The sequence below is a fragment of the Octodon degus genome, unplaced genomic scaffold, assembly GCF_000260255.1.
Source record: "Octodon degus isolate 3935 unplaced genomic scaffold, OctDeg1.0 scaffold00197, whole genome shotgun sequence".
Lineage (NCBI taxonomy): Eukaryota > Metazoa > Chordata > Mammalia > Rodentia > Octodontidae > Octodon > Octodon degus.
Window position 1 is genome coordinate 1962570 of NW_004524773.1, and position 10253 is coordinate 1972822.

The window sequence follows — 10253 nt, forward strand, 5'->3', positions numbered from 1 at the left end:
TTATAGATTTTCCTTGTTTTTTGTGACCAGCTTCTCTCATTTAACATAAAGGTTTTTTTTTTTTTTTTTTTTTTTTTTTTTTAATTAGGGATTGGATCCAGGGTCTTCACACTCAGCTGTATTCTCAGTCCTTTTATTATTATCAAGCTAAGCAAGGTGTTGCTAAATCACTAAACTGCCCAGGCTGGGCTAGAACTTGGACTTCTCCTGCCTCAGCCTTCCAGAGTGCTAGGCTTACTGTACATGCCCAGCTGACCCTCGATATAGATGAGGAAAACAGACCAGGAGGAGCTAGAAGGGCAGAGGCTGCCTCTTGCGGAGGGGTATTTGGGAAGGGCACGGCCCAGAGTCAGCCCTGAACCCTCTCTCCCGCAGGAGTCCCAGGCCTCGTGGCTGGATGCCGTGGTGCCACACCTGGCGGAGGTGCTGCAGCTGGAGGACACGCCTAGCATCCAGGTGGAGGTGGCCGTGCTGGTGCGCGACTACCCCGACATCAGGTGAGAGCTGGCTGCCGCCTACTGCCTGCCAGTGGGCCAGGTCTCCACAGCCCTGGCCTCTGTCCCGTCCCGTTTCCTGCCTCTTGGGCGAGGGCTGGAGGCGGTGAGCGTGTCTGACGGCCGTTTCCTGCTGGAACCAGGGCATTATTAATACGATTTCCCTCCTTCTCCTGTTGCCGCCACCGCCACCACTGCCGCCACCGCCACCAGGGCTCACAAACAAACAGGCAGTCACAGGAAACCCAGGGCAGGGGGGCATGGGCTGCCGGGCAGGAAAGACTGGCCCAGTGGGGAGCCTGGGGGATGCAGGGACGCTCCAGGCAGGGGTACACACGCACTGGGGCAGCCGTGGGCACCATCCAGATCCTTACGGGCCGCTTCCTTTCTGTGTGCATTCTCTGTGCCTCAGTTTCCTCATCTACCATGGAGATAATAGGGTGTCTTCATGGGATTCTTGGGGGATTCACCCTCCTGCTCACTGCTCTGCTGAGTCCTTCGTCCTAAATAAACCCCCTCCCTCAGGTACTGGGGACTGACCTCAGAGCCTTCACACTGAGCTACATCTCCAGCTCTATTTTTTAAAAACTTTGGGACAGGGTCTCACTAAGTTGTCGAGGCTGGGTTTGAACTTTGGATCCTCCTTGCCTCAGCCTCTGAAAATGCTGGGCTTATGGGTGTGCATCCCCATACCAGCTCTCAAAAAGCTTCCCCTCCAAGACATAGGACAGAAGCTGCTTTAGAGACTATTTGCAAATAACTTGCTACACCATGCACCTATCAGTTGGCAAGTATCAGTGCTGAGATTTGAACCCAGGCAGCTGGCTGGCTGGAAAACCAGTACAGTACACTGGACTGCTATTCTACATTGCCCTCTGAGTGCCCGATGGTGGCAGTGGTGACAGCAGCCAGACCTGGGGGGGGAGGGGAGCAAACAAACCCCAAGATGGAGGGGAGGCGTGAGCAGGTCTAGGCTTTGGTGGAGGTTAAAGGTCTTGACTCCAGGGGATAGGGTCGTGTCCTTGGAAGGCACAGATCTTGGAGCCGTTGTGTCCCAAAGGGTCCCAGCACTCCTGCTGGTTGAGGTTCTGCCTGAGCCACGACCATAGGCCATTTGAGAAAAGGTGAAGGAAAGTTGAGGCTTTGCTGTAGCGTGCCGTAGGGGTGCTGGTCCCCGGATGGAAATTTAGGAAGGGTTGAACTCAATAGGGGGTGAAGATTGACAGTTAATTTAATCATGGGCTGAGACTTGGGGTGAAAAGGATCCAGCACTGGGTGATGAGGTGGAGGCTCTAAAGTTGATTGCAAGGGGAGGATGTAGAAAGGCTAGGTGGCTCTGGGACAAGGACAGGGAAGTGACCCTGTGGGAAGTGGGACAAAGGGGCTCCTGGGGTGCTGGTTCAGGTGGGGTGGACAGGTCCAAGAACACCATTCACCTGTCAGATCCTCTGTCCCCAGGCGGAAGCATGTGGCAGCCCTGCTGGACGTCCGTGGCCTGCACAGCACAGCTGCCCGGCAGGAGATCCTGGCCGTGGCCCGGGACCTGGAGCTGTCTGAGGGTGGAGCGCTGCCGCCCCCTCGGGACCGTGCTTTCTTCTCTGACATCCCAGTGCCTCGCCCATCCTTCTGCCTCGGCCTCCCACTCGTGCTGGGCCGCCTGCCCCTGTCCCGGCTGGCCAGGCCCAATTGGGCCTGTCTGCCCCTACGGCCTAGGCCCCCATTGCCACAGAGGCCCCGGGCCCAGCGCTGAGGGTCTCCCAGCTCTGTGCCTCAGTGTCCCCAACTTGCTGCTGAAACCCCCCACCTGCCCTGTGGCTCTGTGCCTAGGACACAGAGCTTTGCAGGGCAGGATCCTTAGGGGTCACTTTGCCCATCCCCAGACTCCCCTGCAGGACACAAAAGCCAGCAGGAGCGGAGGTTCCCAAGGCCGCAGAGCCACTCCTGGCTCCTCCCTCTCCATGGCCCAGGGTGGCGGTGGCGGAGGCAGCGGCGGTGGTGCAGTATTCTGGAAGCTCAACAGAAACATCCCTCCCACCCCGCCATCTCAAGGTCTGGCCCTGATCCAACGTATTAAGGAATGTTCGATACTTAGAATAAAGAGGTCTCTATTTAACACTAGGAAGGGCTGAGTCCCACATGTAGGGGAGGAAGGACGGGGACAGGGCCCCAGGCCAAGTGCTCCTCACCGCCCAAGGCCAGGCTGGGCCCAGAGCTGGCTGCCCAGGGCAGAGGACAGCTCCCAACAGCCCCTTCACACTAGGTCTCTGGGGCTGTGTGGCTCTGAGGCAGGGCCTTGGCCACTCTGAGCCAGGGACTGTCACTCTGTCCTTCTTCCCTGGGCCTGGGGGCTCCACTTGGCTTGGCCTCCCCATCCATCCTCAGCGGGAAGCCGAGTCCAGAGAGAGGAAGGAGGTTGGGGGTAGGGCTGGCGGCATCCAGGGCGCCCTCCTGGGTTGACACAGGAAAATCTCAGGGTGGGAAAATTTCCAGCCTCTCACCCCCAGCCTCTCCGGATCCTGGTCCCCATGGAGACCTGGAGGTCACCTCCCTGCTGACCCCTGCCCCTCCGGCCTCCACTGGACAGCACATGATGGATGCTTCCTGGCCTGTGTTGTGTTTTATTCTTCTCCCTGAGAAGTCAGAAAGAGGAGGCAGCCAGGGGTCAGCACTGGGGCTGTGGCCGAAACCTCAAGCACGCATCCACCCACGTGCTCAGCCTCGGGGCTGTGCTGTGTGGCCCTGGGCAGGAAGTTGGCCCTCTCTGGGCTGCCATTCCTTCCCTTTCTGGCCTTTGTCCTTTACCCCCTAAAGGGACACTTCCTATGTCTTTGATGTGCAGAATAGCAGAGGAGTGGGGAATAAGGATTCCCAGCGACTTGCATAATGACAGGTGTAATCTGATGGGCTCTTTTCAAACTGTGACCCCTTATTCAAAATCAGCTTTATCAAACTATAATTTCCATAGCAGAGAACCTGTTCACTTCGAGTGTGTCATTCAAGCCAGGCTTGCTGGTGCCAGTTTATTAATCTCAGCACTCCGGAGGCTGAGGCAGGAGACCTCTGTGACTACGCGAGGCCAGCCTGGGCTGTATCATGAGTCTAAGGCCAGCCTGCGCTACACAGCAAGACCTGTCTGAAAAAAAAAAGAATATAAATAGATAAAGTGACCATTCAACAGCCCTTCTTATTAAATAGGCCAGCCCTGTGTCACTAAGCTACATCCCCAGGCCTCTTTTTAAAAATTCTTACTTTTCTCTATGTTTTATTGGAGATGAAACCCCAAGGGTGCTCCACCGACAGAGACGTGTCTTCAACTCTTTTTTGTTTTTAGTTTTTTGAGACAGGGCCTTACTGCAGCCCAGGCTGGCCTTGAACTCACAGCGGTCCTACTGCCTCAGCCTCCCAAGTGCTGAGATTACAGGCATGTGTCACCACGCCCAGCAGACGTCTTTCAGTCTCACAGTTGTCCAGCCATCACTCGTACCAATCTGAGGACGTTTTCACTACCTAAAAATAAGCCCCGCCACGTAGCCAGCGCCCCCTGCTCCTCCAGCCTACCCGCCACCCCCAGGCTCTGGCAGCCACCGCTACCTTTTGCCTCCAGTGGACACTTGCCTATTGTGAGCCGTTCGTGTAAACGGATCATCTGGTGTGTGTTGTTTTGTTTCTGGCTTTGGCCGTGAAGTCTGAAGCTTCGAGCAGAAGTGCTTAGTTTTTATTGCTGAGTAATATTCCGTGGTATGGATGTACCCTGTTTTATTCATCTGTGTGTCGACTGATAGACATTTAGGTTGATTCCATTTGAGGGGCTGTTACGAGTGTTTTCTAGCTTGCTTCCGGGGCCAGTGTGGCAGCTCCCCTTACCTGTGATGGGGCTTCTTGGTGAGGTCATGGGTGTGGGGTTTTTGCCCCAGGTTTTTGCCATGGAAACCAGCAGAAAAGTTATTCACAGTTAGAAGTTTAGACTCAAATGTGGATTCAAATCCTGACTCTGCCCTTTTCTGCTCTGGGATGGTTTTACAAGGCACCTATTCTGGGAAAGGTGGTGGCTGAGTGTCCCAAATGCCACACATCTTGTGTCATTGTCCCCCACCTGGGAAAGAGACACTTATGGCCCAGAAGGTGGGCACCTGTGGGAACTATGTCAGGGCCTGAGGCTGGGGTTCAAGCCTCCATCCAACCATCGCATGGACTCCGACCCTCCACCACTGTCCACTGGGCTTGAAGTGGAAACAATGGCAAGGCCCACCGAGGGGTATGGGGACAAGTACTGCAGGGTACTCGCACATGGCAGACACCGTTTGGCAACAGAAAGGCAGCGACACCAACACAGTGGAGCATATCCGTGCTGCAGGACTCAGGAGGTTGAGGCAGGAAGTTTCCAAGTTGGAGGCCAGCCTGGGAAGTTTACTGACTTCATGTGACCCTGTCTCAAATAAAAAATAGAAAAGAGGGCTGGAGATGTAGCTTAGTAGAAAGTCCTGGGTTCAGTCCCCAGTACCAGTAGTAGGGGTGGGGAGAATGGGGTTTGGGGTGAAATTTCAGCCAGCACCTTAAAGAAAATTCTGGAGAAAAGCAGTGTGGGGCCTCCCAGTCCGATCCTCAGACTGAGTGAGGAGCTAGACACCTCTGGGTTTCCAGGGCTTTCGATGGCCGTGGACACATGCAAGTCATCTCCCAAGGTGAACAGCGTGTGCCATGTGCCCAGCAGGGTCCGTGCCTTCACTGTGAGCCGCAGCGAGTTCAGGGACCACCAGGGGTCTGCAGCTGGGCCTTCTGTAGCTCCTGCCCGCATCTGTGAACCTAGATGCCTTGCTGTCCCCCACCTCCTCACTTGGCTCCAGGCCACCCCCTAAGGCCCTCCCCAGTCCCCCCTCCCTTCTTGGGTCCTTGTCCCTTTCCTGGGGACCCCCCCATGTCCTATGTTCCCATTTTCCCCTCTGAGACTCCACCCTACTATGGGTCCTTCCAACACTTAAGTACCCTCTGGGCCCCCATTCCTTCTATTCTTTAAATCCATTCTATCTACCCACTCGGGTAGCCATTCATTTTATTATTTATCCACCTGTTCGCTCATCTATCCACTCATCTATTTATCCACCAATTCTATCCATCCATCCTCTAATCCATCCATCCATTCTACCCACTTACCCATCCATCCATCCATCCATCCATCCATCCATCCATCCGTCCGTCCGTCCATCCATCCATCCATCCATCCATCCATTTATTTATCCATCGGCCTGCCCATCCATCCATCTACCCATTCACCCAGCCATTGATCTTACCCACCTACCAATCCATTCCGTTCACCCATTCATCTCAGTTCATCATCTTCACCCGGATGAGTGGTGGTTCTGGGAACATTGTGGTGATCTCCCAAGCTGGATCCTATATTTCTGGGCCTGACAGTCTGGTGGGAGAGCCATTTCCATCCAGAGTGATCTAGATTGGAGGTGGGAGAGACCCAGAGTCCTGACCGATCTGGAAATCTGGGGCTTCTGGAGGAAGGAGTCTTCAGTGAGCTCGTCCTGTACGTGAACCCTCACATCATCTTGTGGTTCAGTGTCCCAGAGGCCATTGTGAGAGAAAATAACCTGTTTCTGTTCTCTTTGGATTTTTAAAAATTTCTTTCCAGCTGGGCTTCAGTTCAGGGGTAAGGCCCATGTCTGACATGTGTGAGAATGGGGCTGGACCTCAGCACTGAAAAAAAAAAAAATTTAAACACTTCCTTACAGAAATCTGATGAACACACAGGCGGGCACACAGATCCCTGGTATGCAACGCAGTGAGCCCCACTGCTACATCCTGGTTATTTTGCCGTTGTTTCTTTAATGACCGCTGCACAGCTGGTGAGGGGTGAGCCTGTGCTAGAACATTCACTTCCCACCTCACAGGCTGCCCACAAGACTATGCAAGACTATGCTAAGTGGCCTACCCCCTCCTGTCACTTCTTAACTCCGTTTCTTCCTGTGTCCCAGTATACCATTAAAAGTCCCTTAAAAAAAAAAAAAAGTCCTTTTAAGTACAGATATATGCCAGTGGGTGATGGCGCACACATGTAATCCCAGCACTCAGGAGGCTGAGGCAGGAGGATGGCTGTAAGCTTTCCAATCTAACAATAAAGAAAAACTAGTTAGATCATTAATTTGTTCATAGTAGTCCCAATTAGTTTTACAAGTCTCATAAAAATCCTGTTAAATCGGGTGTGGTGGCACACACACACCTCTAATTCCAGCACTTGGGAAGCTGAGGCAGGGTGATCGCTGTGAATTTGGAGCCAGCCTGGGCTACATACTGAGACACTGTCTCAACCCTCCTCCCCAAAATATTTTGTTGAATTTGTTAGCATTATACATTTTTTGGTTTATATTGTGAATTATATTGCCTTTTAAATTTTATTTTCTGTTAGTTATTTTTATATAAAGAAATTCAGGGGACTGGGGAGATGGCTCAGTGGAATAAGCGCTTCCCTGGCAAGCGCAAGGGCCTGAGTTCAATCCCCGGTTCCATCAAAAAAAAAAAAAAATTGATTTTATAAGCCAGACATGGTGATGTATGCCTGTCATCCCAGCACTCACAAGGCTGAGGCAGGATGATCATTATGAGTTTGAGACCAGCCTGGGCCACACAGTGAGCTCAAGGCCAGCCTGAACTACGTAGCAAGACCCTGTCTCAAAAAGAAAGAAAGAGAAGAAAGAAAGAAAGAAGTGACTCTTTCTGCACACCTTCTGTCTGCGTATTGCAGAGGTGACTGACTACAGGCCCCCCCCAGCCCAGCTCACAGCACTCGCCTCCCTCCCCCTAGTCTCACAGTCACTTGTCCTCAAGCCCCTCCGCTCTTCATGAATGAGTAAAACCCAGCTGGCTTTGGGTGGAGGCCTTTGTCCTGGATAGCCGTCCCCGTGTCTGGACTGAGGACCCCTTGGCTCTCCGAAACCACGGGTACGCCCTAGTGCCTTTATTCTCGCCGTGGGTTGCACTGGAAGTGGGAGACTGGAATTAACTGGATGGGATTGCAGTAACTTATCCAGGGGGTCACAAAGATAAACCTCCCAGATGGAGACAAGGACCAGGAAGGGCTCTCTATAGTCTATCTTTTGCCGACAAACACTTTGCTCTTTTGGCTTGCCCAGTGTGCTCCATTTCTCTAAAATCCTATAATCCCTGTGCTTTCTGGCGCAGGCTGGACTGACTCATGGTGCATACTAGATTAACAGATATTCTGCCAAGCACGGCAGCATGTGCTTGTAATACCAGCACTCAGGAGGCTGAAGCAGGAGGATTGCCATGAGTTCGAGGCCAGCCTGAGCTGTGGAGCAAGATCTTGTTGGAAGAAAGAAAGGGAAAAAAAGAAAAAAGCCAGCCAGCCAGCCAAGACTCAAGCAGACAGCCTCACCTTCCGCCCAAGCATTCAGTCTCTCACTGTTACATTCCTGCTAACTCTAGGCTTTTCATAGCTGCTGTGTACCAGAATAAAGAAGATCTGTTCTATTTCTAGTTTGATGAGAATTTGTATCAGAAATGTGCTCTGAGTTTTGCCAAATGCCTTTTCTGCAACTTTTCTGGTAATCAAACTATCTTGTCCTTATTCTGGAAGCGAGGTAGACAGCTTTCTGATTGTTCAAATAACCTTGAACGTTTAAGATAAAACTCCACTTCCAAGTAATATATTATCATTAGTATGTATTGCTAGTTTTGCTTTGCTAATCTGCTATTATATTTGCATTCTAGTCCACAGGAAATATAAAAAAGAATTAGAGGGGCTGGGGAGATGGCTCAGTAGAATAAGCGCTTACCTGGCAAGTGCCAGGGCCTGAGTTCAATTCCTGGTTCCAGGGTGGAAAAAAAAAAAGAATTAGAACCAGGCATGGTGATGCATGCCTATAATCCCAGCACTCAGGAAACTGAGGCAGAAGGGTTCCAGGCCACCCTGGGCTACACAGTGAGTTCAAAGCCAGCCTGAACTACATAGTGAGACCCTGTCTCAAAAAAAAAAAAAAAAGGAAAAGAAAAAAAGAGAAATAAAAACCACAATAGTTTTTTTAAAAAAAAATTTTGTTGTCTTTTTTGTTTGTTTGTTTTGTCTTTTTTGAGACAGGGTCTTGCTACGCAGTTCAGGCGGGCCTTGAGCTCACTTTGTAGCCCAGGCTGGTCTCGAACTCACAATGATCCTCCTGCCTCTGCCTCCCCAGTGCTGGGATCATAGGCATGTGCCATCACACTCTGCATCCAAAGCTTAGTTATGCTAAATAGAATACATCAGGTACAAAAGGACAAATACTGTGTGATTCTATTTCTATGAGGTAGCCAGAACAGGCAAATTCAAAAGGAAAATAGACTAGATTCTACCAGGAGCTGGGGCAATAGGAGTCGGGGAATCATTGTGTTGCTCGCTGAGTATGGGGTTTCTGCTTTGGATGAGAAAGTTCTGGAAACAGTGGTGGTGTTTACTCCCAGAGTTGAAACCAGGCCACTCGTACTGAGCCACATCTGAGTTTTATTAAATTTTTATTTTAAGACAGGATCTCACTAAATTGTCTAGACTGGAATTGAACTGTGGTCCTCCTCCTCAGCCTCCTGTGTGTCAGAATTACAGGCATGCACCACTGTAGCAGTGGTGTTTTTTTTAAACACTGGTTTCTGTTTGGTGCTGGAGAAGTGCCCAGGACTTTCAACAGGCGAAGCTTTTATCACCATCCTCTTAGTGGATACGAAGTGCTATTTCACTGGTTTCTGCACTGACCTTTATTTCCTTGCAATTATTATTGACACAGGGTCTCGCTATGCAGTTTGGACTCATAGTGATCCTCCTGTCTCAGCCTCTCCAGTGCTGGGATTACAGGCGTGTGTCACCACGCCCGGTTCCGGGGTCTGGAAGGCATGCATGCGGTCCTGGGGATCGAACTTGGGACCTTGTGCTTGGCAGGCAGGCGCTTACGCTTCTGAGCTAGCTCTGCAGCCCTCCTTGTACTTATTTTAAATTTAATTTAGTCTTCTTTTTCTAGTTCTTTCCTTCCTTCCTATTCTGTATTTCACTCTTCTCACTTTCTTCCTTCTTTCTTTCTTTCTTTCTTTTTTTTTTTTTGTTTGGCGGAACCAGGGATTGAACTCAGGCCTTTGCGCTTGCCAGGGAAGCACTTATTCCACTGAGCCATCTCCCCAGCCCCTCTTCCTTCTTTCTGTACAAACAAAAATTGCTAAGTGTAGTGGCAGACATTGTAGCCTCAGCATTCAGGAGGCCGAGAAGCTGAGGCAGAAGGATGGCCACGAGTTCCAGGCCAGCCTGGGCTACATAGCAACATAGGATGCATAACATGATATTTTGGTAATAATATATGTGCATTGTTAATTAGCATGTTAATTAAATCAAGTTAATGAACATCTCTGCTATTTCACGTACTTATCTATTTATTTATTTAAATGTATTTAGTACAAGGTCTAGCGGGTCTCAAGACACAGATCGGACCCATAGTGATCCTCCTGTTTTCAACCTCCCAAGCGCTGGGATTACAGGCGGCGCCACCACGCCCAGTCTCAGTCCCTTGTTAGCACGCCCCGGGGGCGGGGCCAGCACAGCAGGATGGGGACCGAACCCCAGCCCCTGTGTCTGCTTAAGCAGGCGCTTTAGTGTGCTGAGCTATCTAGCCGGCCGATGTACTTACCTTTTTGAGGTAACAATATTTAACATCTACTCAGCAGTTTCTCAGGTCCACAATATGTTGAAATTAACTGCAGCCACCAGGCGAAGAGCCCCAA

At 51.0% G+C, this 10253-nt stretch overlaps 1 protein-coding gene across 2 annotated transcripts in view; it reads left to right on the top strand.

Moving 5' to 3' along the window:
* Window positions 1-4243, top strand: part of Exoc3l2 (exocyst complex component 3 like 2) — a 13880-nt gene extending 9637 nt beyond the window's left edge. The window contains exons 9-10 of one of the 2 annotated variants that reach the window (XM_023704614.1): window positions 376-497; window positions 1938-4243. In XM_023704614.1, the coding sequence (XP_023560382.1) occupies window positions 376-497; window positions 1938-2244 (429 nt within the window). In that variant the 3' untranslated portion in view covers window positions 2245-4243. The remainder of the gene's footprint in view (window positions 1-375; window positions 498-1937) is intronic. The other variant, XM_004644313.2, reaches the window with a different exon arrangement.
* Window positions 4244-10253: the final 6010 nt, after the last annotated feature.